This window comes from Macrobrachium rosenbergii, chromosome 42 (assembly GCF_040412425.1).
Source record: "Macrobrachium rosenbergii isolate ZJJX-2024 chromosome 42, ASM4041242v1, whole genome shotgun sequence".
NCBI classification, from domain to species: Eukaryota; Metazoa; Arthropoda; class Malacostraca; order Decapoda; family Palaemonidae; genus Macrobrachium; species Macrobrachium rosenbergii.
The window spans coordinates 16,954,924-16,978,121 of record NC_089782.1 but is presented as its reverse complement, the minus strand read 5'-3'; the positions used below and the strand labels follow the sequence as shown (position 1 = coordinate 16,978,121).

The following is a 23,198-nucleotide window of genomic DNA, read 5'->3' as shown; positions in this document are numbered from 1 at the left end:
AGACTGATAAACAGGCGTAACTGAAGTTCCTTTGTTAAAAGGAATCTAATTTTACGATTAATCACCAAACAAAAAAAAAACAAAAAATAGAAAAATATTAAGAGCAGAGGGGCAAAGAAAGTGTGTATATATATATATATATATATATATATGTATGTATATTTATACATATATATACATATATATTTATATATGTATATATACAGTGTATGTATATATGTATATATATGTATATATACACATATATAGTCTTTTTTGTCCTCCGCTGGTCTGCCTCTTAGTATTTATATATATATATATATATATATATATAATATATATATATATATATATATATATATATATATATATATATATATATATATATATATATATATATATATAATATATATATATATATATATATATATATATATATATATATATATATATATATATATATATATATATATATATATTATATTATATATATATACATATATATATATATATATATATATATATATATATATATATATATATATATATATATAATATATATATTATATATATATTATATATATATATTATATATATATATATATATATATATATATATATATATATATATATATATATATATGTATATATATATCTTGTGTTTGATGTTTGGTTAAGAGTGTAATCTTAATATGTTTCCTACTTGGAGTCTGATTCTGTCTTGTTGTCAGCTGGAACTTTTTCGTAGCCTTGAACTAACCTTTGGGCCTTCTTCTTGACGTTAGATCTGACCTCAGGTGCTTTTCGAAGCTTTAGTTGTTAATGAACGTGACGACCTTCTTGATGCCTGTTTGTATCAGTTTCAAGGGAAGAAAGACTTGATGTCCGATCTTCTTTCGAAGAACTACTTTAGTGGGCCCACAGTGCGCGTAGCTGTGAAGCTCCCTTTGGAAAATTGTCCTCGGTTACGGCTCCGATAACTTACCCTTTAGAAACAACGCGTCTGTATATTATTGCGCGCATTGCAACCTGTAAGGCATGAATGATAGCGAAATCAGCTCTGGAAGCACCTCGTAGTATTTGATAATATATGTTTATCCTCTTCGAAGATCTGGCTGCTGTAGTACTATCCAGGTGTGCCTGCGCTGTGTCTGAGATGTTGCCGCTTTCACAGGTATCCACGTGGCCGAGGGGGCCTGGTCTCCCCTGAGCGAGACCCCGACCGAGACTTCGCTGACTCCGCCAGTGATATTGAAAGCGTGGTCAGCGTAGCCAGTGCCTTCTCCACCCAGAGCGAAAGGCCGCGAGGATCTAGGAAGGCCAGGTGAGTTGAGACGCCTGCCACCGACTGAGAGGGACGATCCCCAACCCCTCCCACCCCCTTCCCCTCCCCCTCCCCCATCAGCCCCGTATGGACTGCCACTGGGACAGTTCACTCTCATGTCTCCAATTTCTCAAGTGTCTTTTTATCCGCTCTCCTTAACGTCCCCCCGCCCCCTCTCCCTTCCTCCTAAACCTGTAGATCCATATTATATGTTTTAACTTTTGTTTGCCCCTTCGCTGGTCTTCCTCTTAATTTTTTCCTCTTTTTTTTTGTTTTGTTTTGGTTTTTGTGTTTGGCGATGAATCGTAAAACTAGATTCCTTTTAACAAAGGAATTTCTGTTATGCCTATTTATCAGTCTAGTTGGCCTCATTTATTAATTTATTGGACAATTTGATTTTATGATTTTTTTTTTGCATGAAGTCTGTAACAATTATTATTAAGAATGTTGTTGTTGTTGTTGTTGTTGTTGTTGTTGGTGAAACTTAAAATATCAAAATTATTATACATATTATTATTATTATTATTATTATTATTATTATTATTATTATTATTATTATTATTATTATTATTATTATTATTATAATTGTTGTTGTTGTTGTTGGTGTTGTTGTCGTTGTCGTCCAAGTTTTATTTCCTTATCTATTTTATTAATTTGTTTGCCAATAGGTCTTTATTTTCGTTCAGGAAGAAAGGTGCTAGCAGTGTGCATAGTTTCCCCCAATGAAAATTCAGTTAAACTTAGTTTTGTCATGACATTTGACGGTGACCAACATGTGGAGGTCACAGTGCTGTAGTAGTGAAGAGGAAGAAGAAGAAATCTCACGACTTGAACTTCAGCAGATGCATCGGGTGCTTAGCTTTACTAACCATCACTGATAGAGAGTATATTATTCCCCCACCCTCCGTTTACGACCTTTCACCTCTCGTCACCATCATTTGATTCGTCAACTGTACCTCAACAAAACACGAGTGGTGAATTCCAGGTCAAAATGAAGGATGGTGAACATAATTTTGTTTGCTATAAGAGGGCAGTGAGTCTTGTCGAGACAAGAGGTCATGTTCATTCTAAAAGAACTGCCGATTTTTTCTTAATGCCCCATTTTTTCTCTCTCTAAATATCAGAGCTCAAAAAGTAATTATGTCACTATCCGAAACTTAGAAGCTTTGTGTGAACCACCATGACAAAGCGATATTTTAGACTTAAGTCTAGAATTAAGAGTTTGTGTTTTTTGGCAATCAGTATTTCATAATATTTGCTGTCTAAATTCGAGTCTGATGTATGGCTGTAAAAGCTTGTAGATCATGATTGTGTCTGATGTGGAGTCTGGTCCTTTAATGATTAATCTTAGACGTGTTTTTAGTTTCATTTACATGAATGTCTCAATATAACTGGTGCTCATTTTCTCTTCGTACCATTTCTGCTTCTCCGCCTTCTGTTTACCTGTCAGTAGATGATTATAATATGTGATAATATACCTTTACTTTCCTTCTACAAATGCCTTATGTGGAGTAACCCCTTATTTTCACTTCCATTCAAAATTCTATTTTGCTGCAAGAAGCCTTTGTCGATTACTCTCAGAAATAGTGAAGAAATAATGATCCGATGATTAGAATCTATTAGACTAAAAGTTAGAACTGAGAGGTCATGGTTTCATTAGATTCCTTGATTAGATTTTAGTTTGGATATTAGTAGCACTGACCAAAAAATATTGCTCAGTGACAGCTGACCCGTGTGGTTACAAGGTCCTTTCAATTAGCATTATGATATCTATAGGCTGTTAGGTCCACACCTAACCCTCGGAGATACTGTACTTAATGACGTGTAAATATCCAAAGTGTATAAGATGGTAAAAGATGCTTTTCATGATGATGTCCACTAGCATCTTTTATTCTCTGAATCATACCTCTTCTTGATATTTTCATTTTGATGATAAGTTACTTCTTAAATGAGTTCAGTTTTTAATGGCTTCTCATCATCATCTTCTTATTCTTGCTCTTCTTCTTTTGAGTCCTTCTTGCACTGCTACTTTATATACTCACTCTAAAGCGACCTTTTCCATCAGGTTTAACTAATTCAGTGTTCCTTTCTTTCTTTTCCTTCTCTAACCTAACCTATTCCTTCCTCACAAGCAGTAGGCGGCACCCGAGTAGCTTGAAGAGCCATGCCCACAGCTATGACATCACCTTGGACGACCCGACAATCCTCACTGAATTCGACCACGACTACGAAACAAGCCGCAGTCTGTCCCGCAGTCTTATGGACACTGTTAGGCCACTAGTGAGTCCTGTACGCCGTCCTCCTTCTCTGAGAAGGTCTCTGTCGATGGGTGTGTCTCCAGCTGTGACCAGAAGTGCGCCACACTTGGCCGTCCAACCCCGCCAGACTCCTCACCCACGAAGTAACGTATTGCGAAGCCATACGTCACTTAATGTTTCACCACAGACACGACCTCGCCATAGACTTCAAAAAAGTCATAGTCTTGGCGAAACTGATAAACACTGGCTTTACTACCATAATTCAGATATGTTGACTGACCAATGGGAGATTGGAAGGTCAATACGGGATCCTGGTCACAGAGGTCGTTCAAGGTCATTGACCCGAGATGACTTAGGTTTAAGGACTCATCCTAAAAAGACTGTAACATATGAGGATGAAATATTTTCCAAGCGAAGAGTCAAGGATTCTTCCACTATCTCCCAAAGCTCACTTTCAGTTGATAAATCAGTGCCTTATGAGTCCGGTTTAGTGGTAAGGGAACAAATGCCAGATAGTTATATATCTAAGGTAAGAGGTCATTCTCAAAGAGAAACCTTTAGTGATCTACATGATACAGAAATTGCCAGAGTGCCTGCCAGAGAGGCCTATCAGAGTAGATATCGTCGTCGTAATTCTGGGCTTGCGGATGGACACAGTGCAGGAACTTATTACGGGTATGATTCTGAATACAGTGGGGCAGAGACTGAAGTGTTCCTTTCAGATAGATCCTTAGATAGATCATTTAGTTTAGAGCAGTTAGATGAGAGAGATTTAAATTCTGAGCTGAAAAGAGGACTTGGTAAACCACTGTTGAGTAAAAAATCAGGCAAGTTAGTTGGAAGCAATGATGATGAGATTTTTGCAACTTCTTTACGAGCAATGCGCGAAGGTTCAAGCCATTCATTGCCAAGAATGCGTCGCTCAGCGGGTGGTCATGTTCGAAGGACGTTCACCAGAGCAAACACAGAAAGTTCATTACTTAAGGGACCAAACAAAAATATTCAATTAGATATGGGATGGAGACCATCCAAAAATGATCCTGAGGCTCTTTATAGAGTTCCTCTTCGGGAATCTAGCGTTGATGAACCTCCATTAGAGGATCAGAGACCTCTCGATGCCACTAGAGGCCTGCAAAGCAATCCTTCTTTAGCTCATATGTTTGACAGAAATATTGGTCCTGAAAAATACGATTCCTGTGGTTCAGATGATGTATTTATGGAACAGAGGAGGCTCGAACCTGCCCGAGAGTATGATAAGAGTTATGTCCAAGAGGGAAATCCCCTTTCAGAAGGTCAGCACCAAGAAAGGTTTCGATCAAGATCACTGGACCAAAGTAGATATCCTCATGGACCTCCTCCACCAGTAGATAGGTATCAGGATCCTGCCAATTCGGCTGATCATGACCATTTACATGAACAAGGGACGGTTATGGAAAGTGAAAGGTTCAGAGATCCAGTACCAGGAGAAGAACGAGATAGATATCGGGAGCATAGCAGCCCTAGGGACCAAGAAAGGTACAGGGAACAAAATAGGTACAGAGAGCAAGAAATGAGAGGATGTGAAGTTTATGTAGATCAAGATCCTAGAGGTCAAGACAGATACAGAAGACAAGAGCAAAATGAACAAGATGGATACAGAGACCAAGAAAGATATAGAGACCATAGCCCCAGAAATCAAGATGGGTACAAGGAGCAAGATTCAAGGGAGCAGGATAGATACAGAGAGCAAAGTCCCAAGGATCAAGACCGCTACAGAGAGCAAGAACAAATTAGATATAGAGAGCAAGATCCCAGAGCTGATGAACGATATAGAGAAGACAGTTTTGCAAATGACAGATACCCAGAACAAATGGATGAAAGATACAGAGAGCAAATGCGAATGCATAAACATGGCGAGTCTTACAGAGAGCCAGTACCACCAGACAAGGAAAGATATAGAGATCAAGATATTCTAGATAATGAAAGATACAGAGAGCAAGAAAGATACAGAGAACAGGAAAGATACAGAGACCAAGAAGGTCTTTCTCGAAGGCAAAGTTCCATGAATGACGACAGACAGAGAAGACCAGAAGATATGGATCAGAGACCCTACAAGGATTCTGTTGATGGTAGAAGATATGTAGATCCACCAGAGTCACGAAGATATAGAGATAGTGGAGCAGAGTTTGACAGGTTTCATGACCGTAGTGATCCAGAACAGGGATATCAAAGAGGCCACCCTCCACAGGGGTATGGCAGACAGACAGAAGATGGCTATTATCATGAAGGCCCAGGAAATACTTGTAGAGATGGCTTGGAATGGGAGAGGCGTGGTAGTGGTTATGACGGTATGGAAAGAAAACATGGGGACCATTTTGATTATGAAAGCCAAAAATACCGAGATTCTCAATACCATCCGGATGGTCCTAGAGATCAGCGGTATCCCCCTAGCGGCCATGACTCCAACTATCCTCCTTATGACCCTGCAAGACCGCATGACCGACGGGACACAGCTTCTCACCTGCACACTCCGCACCCTCACGACCTCGCTCATGCACATGCCCACCCTAACACCACCCATGGCCACTCTTCTAACACCCACCAGACTTATGGAGACCCATCCTATCCTGTAGTAGAAACCAATCCTGTAAATCATCCTCCTCCTGACACAGACTTAGTTGCAGAGGGTGAAAGCCCAGACTTAGACAGACCCCTTACTCCTCGAGTACGCCACAGCTCCTCAGTTAGCATTAATGAGCACCCTGAGTACTTTGAATTTGACGCCAATAGTCCCCCTAGTACGGAGCCTCGCGCAGACGCTGATGTAGACCCTTCTTCTAACCCTGCTAGTGACTTTAGCCATCGGGTGACCCCCTTCGGGCCCACTGGAGTCTACGACGGATCAAGTAAACGTGGTCAGCTGGGCAGGAGTCTCTCCACTAGTGAAGTCCCCGAGACGGAAAAAGCTGGTAGGTCAATGTGCCTGGCATGCTTGCGTCAACTGTGCTCCCCTATGTTTGTCCTCAGATCACCCCTGTTCTTCATAACTGGATGTGGGCAGCAGCTAGCTTCTAAAATGCCTATTTTGCCTTTGATGTTTTGTTTGTAAAATTAATTATTATTTATCCCATGCTGATGTCCTTCTGCCTGATCATACAAAGTTATTTGGTTTTGTTCCCCTGTGACAGATAATGATAGATAATGATTTTGTAAATTTTCAAGTAGTATGTATATATTTGCCTCAATTTTAAATATTTTATATTTTTTAAGTGATAAGTTAACTAACTGCTCTGCAACACTGACAAATTAATACTGACTGGAATACTGAATATTGCATGAAAAAAGTAGATGACAGTAGTTGCCTGAGTCGTTATGAGCGAGCAATGCAACTTTTGCTCTCACATTCTCACCTGTGCGCTCTCTGCTCCTCTCTCTACCTCGGGCCAAATCCTTATCCTTGATCCTTTGTAATCCTGAATCCTTAACTTTCCCTCCCTTAATACTCCACACATTCTCCTGCCCCTTCCACGCATGATGCCCTTCAGAGGTTGAAGTTGAGGGAGGAGCAGACGACAAAGGAGGCGAGGCTTCTGCTGAAGGCGATGTAGAGGAGGTGGAGGGTGTAGTGGAGGAGGTTAACGAAGTGGTGGAGGAGGGGTGTGAGGAGACTGAAGAGGTGGTTGGGGAGGAGGAGGAGTGCCTAGAAGGGGAATGCAGCGTGGAAGGCTCCAACACCCCTCCAGACAATGGCGGCGGCTCCACCAACCTTGATTCCCTCGACGTGGAGAAGCTGGGTAAGAGGGTCTGCTCTCCAAGACCCAGATCCCACCCCTCAGCTTATGTTGCCTCATCCTTTTCCCCCACGTGTAGTTATGTTGACTCTTCTGTTCCTGCTACTTCTGCTGCTGCTGATGCTGCTGCTGCTGCTGCTGCTGCTGCCTGTAGAGGGGTTTTCTTGTAACAGATAAATGCACCGAGCAGGTAATAACCAGGAATGTCATGTGGTGTCTCTCCCTGTTTAGATAAGGGACACCTTCCTGGTTATTGCTGATAAGAAGTGCAATGTGTATACTGTAGTAGTTCATCCTCCATATACTTTCAGGGAGCACTTGGCCTATATTTCTTAATTTCTCTAAATTAAAATTCTATTTGCTGACTTTGTTTTAACTTGGAGTATCTCAAGTATCACAGGCCCCTTTTTTTATTCTTGCTCAAGACTTGGTCTAATGCTACGAAGTATATGGCAGGAAACACTAAGTTTTGTGTTGAGATTTTGCAGGGAAAATTTTTGATAACGAAATGAATTGGCTTAGCAGTTTTACTAATCTACTAACTGTTTGGCAGATATTCTAAGAATATATTAACTTTAGAAAGTTGAACAGATGATGAGGTATGTACTGTGTAAAAACCAATGCATACTGGCAAGACCATCTTAAATTTGTTGTGCTTGTAGATAGGAGTTTGTAATGAACTGTCCCATCACCAACTGCTGATATTAAACAAGCACCGTTTTCTTTCTTATTTCATTTCGGCACACATTTGCTCCCTCACATATTGATGTAACAATGTCTGTTTCAACAATCTGTTATTTGTCGTCGGTATGAAACTTCCAGAATATTTTACCTGTGGGAAAAGCTGATTTTCTATTACAGTACCTTTAATTCTTCCTACAGGAGTGGTTGTATTTTTTATATCTCCATAATGACGATTTTATTACACACACATACATACATTATATATATATATATATATATATATATATATATATATATATATATATATATATATATATATATATATATATATATATATATATATATATCTGTGTACAGATATATTTGTGTGTCCATTTGTCTGAGTGCTGTGTTTGTGTGTGTATATAAATATTTTGAGAGAACTTGAACCAGTGATGGAGATGAGTGCATGAATTACAGAAATATATTATTATTACTGGCAGCTAAATGGAGATACACCTTGCTTGGACATCTAGGAGCAGCAAATACGGAACAACTGAGAGGAACTAGACTGAGAAGAGAATGATTCATCTTGTGTCATAACTTTCGACGTTTATAGCTGTTGACAGATTTTGGCATAAGGCTCTGATGAGCAGACTTCCCACTTTTTCCGACAGGGTCTTTTTCCTCTGTGGCTGAGTTTTAGTTTTCTGTAAAAGAAAACTATTGAGATGGCTTTGTCTGTCTGTCCACACTTTCTGTCCGCCCTCAGATCTTAAAAACTGCTGAGGGTAGAGGGCTGCTAATTGGTATGTTGATCATCCACCCTCCAATCATCAAACATACCAAATTGCAGCCATGTAGCCTCAGTAGTTTTTATTTTACTTAAGGTTAAAGTTAGCCATGATCGTGCGTCTGGCACTGCTATAGGTGCCAACAACACAGGCCACCACTGGGCCGTGGCTGAAAGTTTCATCGGCCGCAACTGAGAGTTTCATGGGCCGTGGCTGAGAGTTTGATGCGGCATTATACGCTGTACAGAAAACTCGATTGTGCCAAAGAAACTTCGGCACATTTTTCACTTGTTTTTTATCGTCTTAACTTATCTCTAAATTTTGCCCTTTAGATACCTGCTTCTTCTTTTTCCACTCTTTCCGTCTATCCATTAAATACCTCTTCTCTCGTTCTCTATGGCATATACCCATGACTACAGTCTTCAGTATATCATTCTCCATAGCCTTGTTGGCTTCTTCACAACATATCTGGACAGTCTCTCTGAATGTGGCTGAAGAAACCTTGATCACTGCTATGCTTACGGAGCCTTTTTCCTTCCTCTCTCTTTTTCCCGTGTTCTTTCTACTGTCAACCTGTTGGATTAGTTCTTCGCGCATTTGGGCTTTTTTCATGAATAATACAATATGCTACTGTTGACATAAGCAGTGAATGTGTACTTGCTATGTAAGCATCTGGAGTGGGTCGCAACTACGATAGAATAGGTACAGGGCCTGCAACTTCGTTCCAGAATAATGCAAAGAACCACAAGTGTTCACACCCACTAAGTGGGAAAGAGTAAATATAGCATACTTTTTCTAAGTGAATTATTCCATTCATCCTTCAAAGGCCAGATTTATTTCTTTCTTCGGAGGAAACCCCCATTCATTCTCTTCCTCATTGTATTTCACGTCTAGTGAAGGGTTTTAGGTTGCCCATCCCATGATCTTTTATATTTAGGTTAAGGAAGGAGAAAGAGTTTATACTCGTATGAAGCCCTATTAACGTTGTCTGTTAAATTCACTTGGGTGTTCTGATTGCCTGAATTTTGTTTTCAGCGTTAGAGCCGTTTTCCGTCCGTAGATAAAGCTGAGTGAACGCAACCTTGGCCATCTCTGTTATGAATCCTTGTATTTCCTAATTAAGTATTCAGTGGATTCTTCCTTATCTGTGAGCTTGTGGTAAAGAGGTTTTCACTTTCCAAGTGATCATGTGTACCCATTCTACGAGGTTCCCTGTGCCTTACATTTGCTGGCCATTGTACTGCCTCTGTATCTGCTATTCTTTCTGATTGTTCTTCTTCCTTCCTCATCACATGTCCAACCCATCTCAGTGTTTGAGATTCTGGCCTGTTATCCAGCCTCTGGAAACCACTGGGCAGTGTAGAGGTCTTTTCCTTTATTTTGGAATTGGGTGCAAGGGAAGCCAATCCTCTGACTTGATGACCTTGCCGTTTTGTCACTCAACTTAAAAACCTTTTCATTTGGCATCCATATCATTAATGGCACTGAACAGTGTCCCTCGAAATGGGGTCTTTGGAATTGCTGCTCCAGTGACAAAAATAAACGTCTCCATTTAAAATGTTTTCAGAACTTAAGCCATGAATATCCAATCGATTCTGACCAAGGTGAAATTGATGATGGTTCAGATAATATAATTCAGGCATAAAAGGGTGGCTACCATTTTCTTTTACTTTAAGAAGTCCAGTACTTTGAATTTACATGATACTTTGGTGGAATCGTATGCTTCCGAAGTTGTGCGTATGTGTGTGTGTGTATGTGTGTGTCTCTGTGCGTGTGTGTGAGAAAAGAGAGAGAGAGAGAGAGAGAGAGAGAGAGAGAGAGAGAGAGAGAGCACTGAAACCCTCTGATGTCTGAATTTTTATTTTCAAACTAAATTCAAAATTTCTTTTTTAAAAAAAAAGGTCTTTATATCCTAATTTTAATAGGTTGCAGTTTTGGACTAGGGAAGTATATATAGCTTCGTGAACATTTTCTAAAAATACTTTGGAACTGAATGAGACGATACGAATTCAAGTATAATTTCATACACCTTTTTATAGGTACCTTTGGTAAGAAAAGTGTGAGAAGTTCATAACAGTTTGTGATGTGTATTAGAAAGAGTTTACTAATAATACAAAATGGAAGATAATGCACCAATTCAGAGAATTATAATAACTTTATTATGGAAATATCTAAAAAAAATCAACCACAGATCTCTTATAAATAACTCTTTTTTTTTAGATCTAAATGTTCCACTTTTATTTTCGTTGTACTATAATGGATGATTTTTTAAATTCACTAAGTTTTACTATTCATTCATTTTACTCTTTCTTTCTTTCGAAGGCTGCTTACTTGAAAGAAAAATGTCATTCTACGACCCTATTATTATTGTCAATGAGAGAGGCCTGAAATTCTGTTTTTGCTGATTATTCTCAAACAGCCAGTGCCCAGTTTTTTCCTCTGACTGCTCTAGGTCTTAAATTTAAATCCTTCCACAGAACTAACTAAATCAAAGAGCCCCCAAAAATTATTATTATTAATTATTATTCGCATTGCTGAAATGTGTGGGTGCATCCTCCTGTCTCACGCTGTCTTTTGAATAATTCTGCAATATTCTAGACGTATTTCCAGGTTCAGTTCGTTAATCACCTCGATCTTAGGCCCTTCCTACCGAAACCTTTGGATTTGAAAAGTTGATCAAAACGTTTTGTTTATCATAGAAAAGAATAGATGCAAGGACAAATAATCTAACTTTGCTAGTCTAGGATTGAAATTTTCATATGAAATCAGATTTTTGATTCTCAAGAGCAACAGCATCGTTTCCTAAACTATTTGGAGTTATTTAGAGAAGCGATTTTGATGTGAAAGGTAGACAGATATTTCGTTTTTTAACCCTTCTAGCGAGCGTCTCAAAAGCAGAAACTTCAGTTAACGTATCTGTCTGAACAGCCGCTTTTCAAAATTGAATAGTTTACTGACACAAATGTACATATATGTATATATATACTTACACATACATACGTATATGTGTGTGTTGGGGGGAGGGGGAACTAGAATGTTCTAAAGTAAAAGTGAAGAGAATAATCTAAGGCCTAGAACCAGATGACTAATGGGAAGGAAACATTTGTTACGAAAGGCAAATATAGTTTGTTTTAAGAGAATTTTTTTTTTTGCGATTCATCCGTATCTTGCAGCTTTCCCATAAGACGGGGACTGTCATTTCCCTTATTCCGTACGCGACATCACTGAAAAGAATGATTATACTGTTCGGATAATCAGAAATCCCAAAATTTAAGATGCTATTATTTTCACACGAACGCTGACGTAAGAACACATCACCTGGATGATTTTGTGACCTTGGCACTCACGGATGCATTGTGGGAGATGAAGTCACCGTGGCACCCTTGAGCATGCATTTTGTGATCAGAAGTATTATGTTTCCGTAATCACTTTCTTTCATGAGGTCTCTGAAATCTTTCATTTATTTTTTTATATGCGCGATGGTATATAGAACCAGCTGGTCAGTAGCTGGCTAAAAAAAAAAAAAAGCGATCTTGAATCTGTTAAACCTGTTTATTTTTTTCTTTTGGAGTCTGCAGTGATGTATTATGTTAATTCTGCCCTTCTTTTTTAAAAACATCTGTAATGATCTGTAACCTGATTCGTTTTAGTCTCGTTCTGCCCGCTGACAAGCTCTACCGTACCCAGTCCTTCTCGGCATCCAGAATATATCCCTGGCTGACGTGTCAGAATCAGCGATGCCAGATTGTCATTCAAACCTCACTGAAATTCGGCAGACATATCTAGAGAACAATGGGGACGGCATCTGTTGCAAGACCCCTAGGATACATTCTGAATGAAATGGTACATCCTGGCTACCGACGATAAATCCTGACTGCTAAGGATGACTGCTGATTGCTTGGGATGCATTCTGACTGCGTAGGATGTAAACTGATCGCCAGGGATACATTCTGGTTGTTTAGAAGGACAGAATGAATAGGGAATTGTCGCTGAATTGCCGAGTCATTTTGAAAGAGAAACTGCCTCACAACATAAGATCCTTTGGTAGCCATGACGAGTCAAATGGACCAGTCTTTCTTGCACTTCCTTGTGTAGGATTTGAGGGAACTTCCTTCGGCATTTCAGCTGGATGACTCCTTTCAGTTACCAAGAGAAATCTAAGAGTTACGGAAACAGAATCTCGCCTTGAATCACGCGCACAGACACACGCACACACACACACTGGCGCACGTGCGCCTGTGTCACTTCCCATGGAATGCTCATGTGAATACACATCTCTGCACCCAGAGAGACGAATTTTCTTTGTGATGAAGGGAGACTTTTTCCCCAGAAACGATCAGGAAATTTTATCGAGCCCAAAATCTGAAGAGAATTCTGTTTCAGTACCTTCCTTCCAATTCGCTGATTTCGTCATGAAATACGGACCAAAATAATTGCATGTACGTTTATGTATATGTAAATCTTTGATGGCAGTGCGATGTGTTCATAAACTGCAAGTAAGCGAAAGAAGAGAAAAGAGAGAAAAAAAAGAAGATAATAACTGCATGCTATTCTTCATGTTGTGGGAGTCACATTCTTGTTGTGTGGAACACCTGTATGCGATGGATCGTTACTTGGTTTTATTCTGATTCTTCTGTTGAATCTCATTTCATGTCCGTTTGTACCATTTAGGGTTTCGATATCAAGTCATAATGAATACAGCGAACGTGATCACTTTTTTTTTTTTTTTTTTTTTGCTTTGCTCCAATAAAATCTATATTTGTATCTCTGCTGACACCCTAAGCCTTCAGTAGACTATTTATCCACATTGTAAGAACTTTACAGTATATTATAAGAGTACGCCTTCTGGTAATGTTCGTAGAACTCAGTTAGCACCACAGCTTACCTGTCCTTTACGTCACGAAAACCAGAATTAGCGCTTGTAGACTTGATCATATCACTGTAGTTTTATCCAAGTTTGAGCTATGATAGACTTAATGGGGGATTTGTTAAAGTGAGACTTAATGTCATCAATTAGCCGAGTCTAGCTTGATTTAGGTTCTGTTTCAGTTTCTGTTTCCATAAGTCATGAACCAATTCAAACCTCATTTTGAATCAGATGTAACTCCTGATACCTTCAAACACAACTTCAGCAAAATTTGGGATGGACGAGAGATATTGTATTTTGATTGATGTCTTTTGTTTCTATTTTCTGAGATGACGGACTTAGGCTTTCTCGGGCTCATGAGTCCAATCTTGAAAAAAAAAAAGAAAAAGAAAGCTTGAGTCTGAACATAAGCTGAGCTTGGATTCCCCAGATGGCAGCTTGAGCGACTCAGCAGCTGGCATGCTCACCGTCGATGCCAAGGAAAGAAGAAGAGTGACTAACGGGAAGCAGGGTCAGCCTGGCGGCCTCTCCAAGAAGTCTTCGTCGACGTCTAAGCTCTCTGACACTGGTAGGCTCAAACACAAATTGTACTTTTCTCCTCTTTCTTTGTCTCTCATTTTTCGTTTTGTTTTTGTTTATGATAGGACCAGAAGTGATGTTAAAAAAAAAAAAGGAGACTGAAAAGGTTAGATGATTAAAAAGCTGTTCTTGCAGCGTTCTGTTTTAGAAAGGGTTTTGTGAAGTTCCAGTCACTGATCCTAATGAATTTTAGCTGGAGAAGATGAGGAAAGTTTTTAACATCCATTGAATATATGTTTATTTTTATAAGCCAGCACATATGTTCCCTTGCAGTGGGCGTACTTGTTAAAAAGTTTTTCTTATTTGATTCGGGAAATGAGCATTCTCAAAATTAGGACAAGTTAATTTACTGATGGTATAGGAACAATTTTTAAAGCCTAAGTATTGTTATAAAAAGCAGAAGTATTGTTACTCTTGGTACTCCCAAGAAGAAAATTAAGATCATTACTGCAAAATGTCTCCTTTAGTTAATGAGTTTGTATTCATGTGTTTTAAAATGGACCAGTATGACATGTAGCGTAAAGGACACACCTCTTGTTCTCAAAATATAGGAATTAATATATTAAAAGAAAGGAAATCCTTTTTTTGGTCCGTTGTTATCTAGATAAGGAAATTAAATATCTTGTATGATGAGAAAACTGGGGGTCATTTCTCCCAAATTCCCAGGAATGGGCTGAGCTTCAGTCAAATGTCAAAAGAGACCACCGACCCTTGACTCAGGTGGTGTTAAAAGAAAGAGTGGACGGCCTTCCGTGTGAGGTGAGAGGCAGAGCTGACTGATGCAAGAGTGAGCCTTAGTGAGGTTGTGAGCATAAATGGTAACCAAGAATATGGAGCAATGATTGGTAATTTTTTTTTTTTTACCCTGTGGGGGGTTAGTGCCGTCAGTGCACCTCTTGCGGTGCACTGTATGATTACTTAAGGGTCTTTGCAGCATCTCTCCAGCCTCTAGCTGCAACATCTTTCTTTCCTTTTACTGTACCTCCGTTCATATTTTCTCTCTTCCATCTGACTTTCCACCCTCTCCCAACAATTGATTCATAGTGCAACTGCGAGGTTTTCCTCTTGTTACACCTTTCAAACCTTCTTACTGTCAATTTCCCTTTCAGCGCTGAATGACCTCATAGGTCCCAGTGCTTGGCCTTTGGCCTAAACTCTATCTTCTATTCTATGATTGGTAATTTGGATGGTAGTTGATTGGAAGCAGTTGATTCATGTGAGTATATTGGAGATAATGTAGTGAATGATCCTCATATGAAAGTAGTGAGAAACCACAGAATAGGCGAAGCAGGGAAGGGGGCGCGGTATGTGCAGAGTATTAATGGGAGACTTGAATTGCTGGAATGTTTGAAGGGATTGTTGAGTCAGTTCTCCTTTATGGAAGTGGAATATGGAAGTTGAAAGCCAATATAAGAAAAAAGGTTGAGGCTGTCGAGTATTATCTTTGGCTGAAGAAGAACTGAAAGGGAGAGAATTGTGGAATGGAATGGAATGAACTGTAGAATTGAGGCCAAAGGCTAAGGGATGGGACCTATGAGGTTATTCAGCGCTAAAAGGGAAATTAAAAATAAAGAGTATTAAAGGTGTGACAGGAGGAAAACCTCGCACTTGCACTGTGAAACAACTGTCGGGAGAGAGTGGAAAGTAAGGCGAAAGAAAGAGAATATGAATGGAGGTACAGTGAAAGGACTGAAAGGGGTTGCAGTTAGGAGCCGGGAGGACGCTGCAAATAACCTTAAGTGATGCACCGCGTGAGGTGCACTATCGGCACTGCCCCCTACCGGGGGGAGGGGCGGGCGGCGGGTTGAGAATTGTGAAGATACATGAAAGTGGTGAAAGGGTTTGTGTAGATGAAAGGATGGACCAGTATTGTGAAAGGGTTCGCCCTCGTGGAATGGAAGGAGAGATGCTGGGGAAGAAAGTACGTCATTTGAAATGTTAGGAGGAAGGAGTAGAAAGACCTAGAAAACGCTATTAGATGTCGTGGAAGAGGAATCGGAGAGGAAGGACCCAAGTGTCCAGGAGATGTAAAAGTACAAGCAAGAGAGGGAAAGGTGGGGTGTGGTACCATGATGATAATGCTTTGGTTTAGATTTCCTGGATACTAAATGTGCATGTGCGTGCGTCTGTTTTGTATATTTGAAGATTTTACCACCAACTGAGAAAGGCAGTCGACCGCAAAAATTTCCCTATGATGGCATCAGATATTATCCACACAAGGGGGCGCCGGGTTGAGGGACTCTTATTTCCGTCCGTGACGCGAAAGTTTCGCCAGTTTTCTCACTTTGGCAAAAAGTAAAGATGCAAAACCTGTCAGCCTCAAGAGTATAATTTTCAGTCCCTGGAGGAGGACGTTTTTTGGGAGAAATGACCTCAGCCCTCGTAGTGTTTCATGTGACCCAGAAAATAGAGTTTACTTTCAGGAAGATTCATTCCAAATTGCTATGTGAGTTTCTGCAGTGACTAGCAAGCTATCTCTCTTGATGTATTAGCAGGTAAAACGTCAAGAAAAAGAGGAGGTTTTTTCCTGTTATTTCCAATTATATACAATCTTTCTGCAAATGCCATGCCCTGTGTTGTCACTTTATTTTTTGATAATATACAATTAAATGGTCAGTGATCAAGCTTTTATTTCAATGTTGTGCAGATGAAGGGCATTCAGTGTTTTCCTTCTTTTACCTCCTCCTCCTTTTTCTTCTTCTTGAAAAACGAGAAAGCAAGCCAGGTTGTTGTGGAACATTTCTAATGGATGCTCTTTAAATGTCCTTGCATACGAAGGGAGAGACGTTTTGCTTTTCATATCCTGTTCTGTGTGTAACTGTGAGTGTGTCTGCTCCCTGTTTAGAAAGCATGCAAGGAACCTTTAGAGACTTGTCACATCGGCAGCATTCCCCCTCAAAAACAATACTTATTTTCTTTCTCTTTTTTCTGTTTCCTGATGTGGTGGTCATTTTCCCAAAGATGTATGTGTGTATATACATATATAGAGCCACATTTTTCCATGTGCTGTATATGTATACGCACACATATGCATATATAGAATATAAATATATATTATTTTTTCCATGTATGTGTGCGTGTATATACGTGCGTTTGTGTGTACGTACCCTGGTCTTACTTGTGCCCCGTGACTCCTTACCGCTGCTGCCTTCAGGTCGCAAACGGAAAATAGGCTTTCGGAGAAAGACTGGAAGCACTATTACAGTTCATCGGAGTGAGGAAATCTTACCGACGGGCTCCCGGCACCTGATGCGACGGATTTCCAGCCAGAGTAGCGAGGAAGCCGATGGGGAAGACAGGTGTGGGCATGGGGGCATGATACCCCATGGGGCACGCCCCCGCCCCATTGATGCCCGGGCCTCTGTGTAGTTGAAGCATAGTGGCTGGCCGACTAATGCGGCTCCTTAGAGCTCTTTCCAGTCCTTCCTTCCATTGATCTCGAAACCATATGCCCCCTCTTATATCCTGCTCTCCAACCTCCACCCTCGCCCCTCCAAATAACCCCCTCCCTCAACCCCTTAACCGCAGCCCCATCTTTGTCTCTTAATATTATTGTTCTCAACGTTTAATATCTCCCTCTTTTTTGGATAATCAGTGTCCTTAATCCCTTGAGTGTGTCTCCGCTAGCCTTGTGACTCTTAGCTACAAATTGAAGATAATGCACGGCGCTTTCATTCCCAAGCAAAGATTCTGCTTTTGTTCTCTGTCACTTCCTTTTTTTTTTGTCCTCAACTCTTGTTCAATTCAATTCAATTCAATTTCAAAAGACCATTGTCTTCAAAGTGTGATCAGTAATAAAGACCCCCTGATAACTTTCATGTTCATGAGAAATGTTCTCTGTGAATTTTAGCTTGGGCACCTTAGACGTAAACGCTTGACGTTTCCGGCTTGCAGAGTAGAGTAACTGAAGACTGGGATCTAAATAAAGCGCAGTAGAGTGAGCCACATAGTTTTAAACCAATTCAGACTGGCTGTGCAGAACCATTTAAAAACTAAACCTACTGCAGGAGACTTATCTTGGGAGCATTAAGGAAGGTAGTCTCAGAGCTGAATTCGAGAACGGGGACCCAAAGTTGGCCTTTAGGTGGACCTGGAATCAGACGTAAGGCCTGTAGTCATTGTAAGACCCCTCCAACATCAAACGAGTATGATTTGCTTTCCATTTCTTCTCCAACTTATGTCTGGTTCAAGATTCTCGCCTCTGCCAACTCTTCATTCTTGAATTCTGCTCTTAGTTTAGCATGATTGCATTTCACAGCAGTTTCTCTTACAAGTTTGACATGATATGTGGGAATGACAGTATATATGATATTTTTTTTTATTCTAGGCTCTCCTAGGCAGTAATGATTCTTCATCTGCCAAGAGTTGAAACCATGAATTTTGACAATTTTGTACACTAGCTACTAGAATTTTGCCTAGATTGCCTTGCCACCTCTTTTAGCAGCCTCTATGCCTGGGTATTCGGGGCACGCTACGGACCTCAGTGCCCTCGGCCAGAATTTTGATACAGGCGGCCATTTTGGTAGTAGTGCCGGCTAGTTAGCGTTGTAGTGTTGACAGCATTGCGTTTTGCCTCCTCCGCAGAGGGCGGTAGAAAGCCTAGTACTAGTGGAGTGAAGCGGTCGCAGGAGGTGATTCCAACCACTAGCCACCAGGCTCGCTTGGCTAAACAGCCCTCTAAGGATTCCAACGATGGTAGCATGAATAGCGTCAGTTCTGAAGGCTCTTCGTAAGTATTCGCATCTGCGATTCGGAGTCGAATTCATTGAGGACCCTGGACTAGAGACTTACAGGCTGACTAGAACGCTGATGATGCACTGACTGACCTTTGTGATTTGAGTTCCTCATTCCTTACAGGGTTCTAGTCAGTCTTGGGACTCAGATCCTTCTCTAGAATTCCCTCCTTTCACCAGGATATTCCTAAAGGTTCCTGCTGTCCAGTAGCATCCACTTTTCCAGTCCCATTGCGAAGAAGCTGAATGAAAACACACACACACACACACATAGCTATTGTACTCATATTTAGCCAGCACCAGGTAACTATAGTTTGTCAAGTATCACATCAGTTTCCCCAGACATCCCGTAGTCATAATGCAGGAGTCACCTCGATCATTGAAAAGAAAGAATATGGATGTGATTTAGGAGGTTCTAGGTCACCCTCTAACGATTGCTTCCCAAATGTTTTCGAATACAGCAGGAACCTCGGGAGTTACAGGGAAAATGCTTCACCTCTCTTTGACCTTCCTGATGTGATCATTTGCCTATCCAGTTTAGCTTTTCTCTCTCTCTCTCTCTCTCTCTCTCTCTCTCTCTCTCTCTCTCTCTCTCTCTCTGTGCAATAATTCGTGTCCATTACCAAATAATGTTTACTTCATTACACGGAGTATCGAAAGTTAACTCGTCCTTGACATTTTAAACCCCGAAATATTCTTAGTCACCTTGTAATTTGTAATACCCAAATTTCTCTCTCTCTCTCTCTCTCTCTCTCTCTCTCTCTCTCTCTCTCTCTCTCTCTCTCTCTCTCTCTCTCGTAATCCAGCCCCTTTGTACAGAAACCAACACTAATTAATCTAGTGCTTCTTGTGTCATGACATTCATACAGTTCTCACCTGTCATTGCCCTCCACTCCATACCGTACCGTAATAGTAAGTAATCTCTGAAGAATGATCACCTCAGGATGTGGATCCTTTGACAAGACTCACTCCTCCACGAACTTTCTCTGAGTTTCCATCATACCCTCAGGACCTACATGTACTGTACTTGATGAATGAGACATACTCTGTTAATCCTTGATCACACTTCCATGACATTCATTCTGTTTCAGAAAAAAAAATTTTTTTCCTTTCAGGATGGTAAAATTGTATTCCAGATTTTTTCTTTTTCTATCAGTCTGTGTATTTTACAGTCGCCCCATCTCTCTCTCTCTCTCTCTCTCTCTCTCTCTCTCTCTCTCTCAAACTTTTTCTTGATATATATATTATATATATACACATATATACATACACATATATACAGATATATATACATATATATTTATATGTATATGTACATAATGTGTGTAAATACATATATCACTTTCAGTGCCTGAAAGTCACCTAGATCTTTCATAGTACTTCACCTGTCAGTAATTAAGCCTAAAGATTTTGCAACAACTTAAGATTAAGGCTCACTGTTAATTAATTTTATTATATCAAATTATTAACCGAACTGTCTCTAGAATAAATAGTGTAGGAGCTAATTCCCTGTGGCCCAGTTCTACTGGGAGGACCCCTGTTGCCAAATTTCTACTGTCCTTCAGTGGCCCTTATTATTATTATTATTATTATTATTATTATTATTATTATTATTATTATTATTATTATTATTATCATTATCATATTATTATTATTGTGAATCTCCTGTCCACATTCCTTAATATTTGTGGCACTATATTACTAAGATTAACATCATCCAAGGCCCCCAGGTAGAACCGCCCTTCTTTCACTCAAAGAGTCTCAAATAACCCTTTCTCGTGTAAATAATTTCTTGTAAATATGGAATTTTAAATACTGATAAGAGAGAGAGGCCGCTCTTTGGCCTATCCACAAAGTGAAGATCAATTCTGCTTTAAGTGATATGAAAATTGATAAACAGAAAGAAAAAGTAAAACGTAAAGCCCGTTAATAACTCGTTACACGTGGCCTTCTTTCACCCCATCATGGTCGTGCTAGATTGGAACGATTCAGTCGGTAATACCGAGTGAATAAACCAGATGTTATGAACGCGTTCCGCTCTTCTTTTGTTTCACTAGAAGCAGGATGCACGTCTTCCCTCTACTCCGACCCTCCTTCCCCCTCCATGGCTGTAGAACCATCCTAGATATGCACCGGAAAAACCACACACAGAAACGAGAGGGAGTTGCATGCGGAATCCCTCTAGTTCTGCCCTCGGTTCTTAGATTTCCTTTTAACGCTTCCTCAGCTAGACTTTGAAGTGTTTTCCGTTACATAAAATCAAGTGTGAGGGTGACATCCGTTAGTGTGACAAATCCGTTGCTGAAGTATGTTACGAATAGTAATACTCTGGATGACTGAAGCACTTATGTTGTATTATTTAGGCTGGAAAGAAAACCGTCTGTTACTTCAACCCTTGTCGAGTCCTTCTCTTTGTCGTCCCCTGAAAGATCACTTGGTGTATCCCTGGTGTGTTCCTCGGTGTTAGAACTTGTCAACTTCTTCCTCCTCAACCACCCACTGTGATAGGCAGCACAACATCCGCTCTGTCTCCTGTTTCAGTGAATTGTACATAGTAGTGTCCCCTTTATCATGTTAGCAGTTGTCACTCAGCTGTTTTAATGAATTAAATTGGTAATTTATGCATAGCAAGTGTTGTCATTTGTAAATATGCTACCAAATGGGACATGGAGAGACTTTTGGAAGTATTTCTAAAAACGTTAGGGCTGCGAATTATAGGGAGGGAAATAATCGAAAGCTTAGAATAATGGTGCTCAGTTGGCCAAGTGTCTGATGTTCAGGTGATTAGCTCTCATAATCGGACCATCTTGAATGATAAATTTAGGCGTTTCACTTTCATTGTATGTGATATTTAGCTCTCGCATTGTGTAGCCTCTGATTTATTGATCTTGAAAAGATAGAGCCTGTTAGGTTAGATTCTTATCAACCTTGGTTTGTAAGGGGTTTAATTGTTAGGTTTGTGATTTAGGGGACTGATTATGACCCTAGTCCTTGAAATGTAAAATTTTAACAATTGTAGTTAAATTTTGTGAGGTTTAGATGACTGGGCGCTACAGTCTCAGAGATTCCAGTCTTAATGTCATAACATGTAAGGTTTTGATATAATAGTCCATAAGAAACAGTTGTCTATTAGCTTGAAAAACTGAGATTGGTGTCAAACTGCTCAAGTCTAGAAAAGTAGAAAACAGCCGTTTAACATCTTAAAAACTGTGAGATTCTGATGTCGAACAACTGTTGTCTGTGAGATTTGAGCGTTTTATGCCGAACAGACTTAAGATTCAGGTATCAAAAGGCCATTGTCCGCAGTAAAACTTAGATGTTTGAAAGCTCATTACTGTGTGATGCAGGATGTTATACTACTATGCAACGTGTGGTCAGTAAGCCAGTATTTATTCATCATGAGATTTAGGTGTTTAGCAACTGAAAACTAGAAAAAAATGGCGTGATTAACGCTCATCTGATGTGAGAGTACGGAGGATTGATGGAAATAAATCCGAGTCAAAGATACAGGTTGTGGTTGGAAACGGCTGGAAGGTCAATTTGGATTATGTTGCTTTCTTACACAGAGAATAGTTTGCATGTTAGAAAAAAAACCCTTTCCAGCAATCATTGCCTCATTTTTTTTTTTTTGAAAGGTGCATCGTCATTATATGGAAGGCTTTATGAGAATTCTTCCGCGCGGGAAAATTCGATTAATAAATATCAATTTAATTTGTTGGAACACATTTGAAGGGTTGAATCTGTGGACTTGCCAATAAATAGTTTTCAAAAGATAAAGAATGAAAAAAATTGGAAAACTAAACGCCACCCTTCCACCGAATAACTTATCTAATTATTTCATCGTCGTTTCTTTTCTGATATAAATAATTTTTTATACACAGTTCGTTTCCATATAAATAAAGTCCCTAACAGATTTTGACAGGAGCTCATCGCAAATCATTTCTCTCTCTCTCTCTCTCTCTCTCTCTCTCTCTCTCTCTCTCTCTCTCTCTCTCTCTCTCTCTCTCTCTCACTGTAAATCAACGTATCCTGGTTTATTTTCATATTTGGACTGATCTGACATGCAAACATCTACTAGGAATGCTAAGAGGATGGATTGGATAATTTATTTATTTATTATTAATAATCACTGATGAGTTTACACAAGGTTCCAAAAATGTCATTTATGATTTCTTGCTGTACAGTAGTAAGCCCAGTTGCTTCGAATCCGATGCTTGCCTGTGACCACACA

General features: G+C 39.8%; 1 protein-coding gene across 1 annotated transcript in view; it reads left to right on the top strand.

Annotated features, from left to right (window-relative positions):
- The window catches only part of LOC136828003 (uncharacterized), a 244,466-nt gene that overhangs the window by 209,467 nt on the left and 11,801 nt on the right, over positions 1-23,198 (top strand). The window contains 5 exon segments of the mRNA XM_067085615.1: positions 1,154-1,303; positions 3,439-6,509; positions 7,086-7,334; positions 14,086-14,223; positions 17,389-17,533. Of these exon segments, the coding sequence (XP_066941716.1) occupies positions 1,154-1,303; positions 3,439-6,509; positions 7,086-7,334; positions 14,086-14,223; positions 17,389-17,533 (3,753 nt within the window).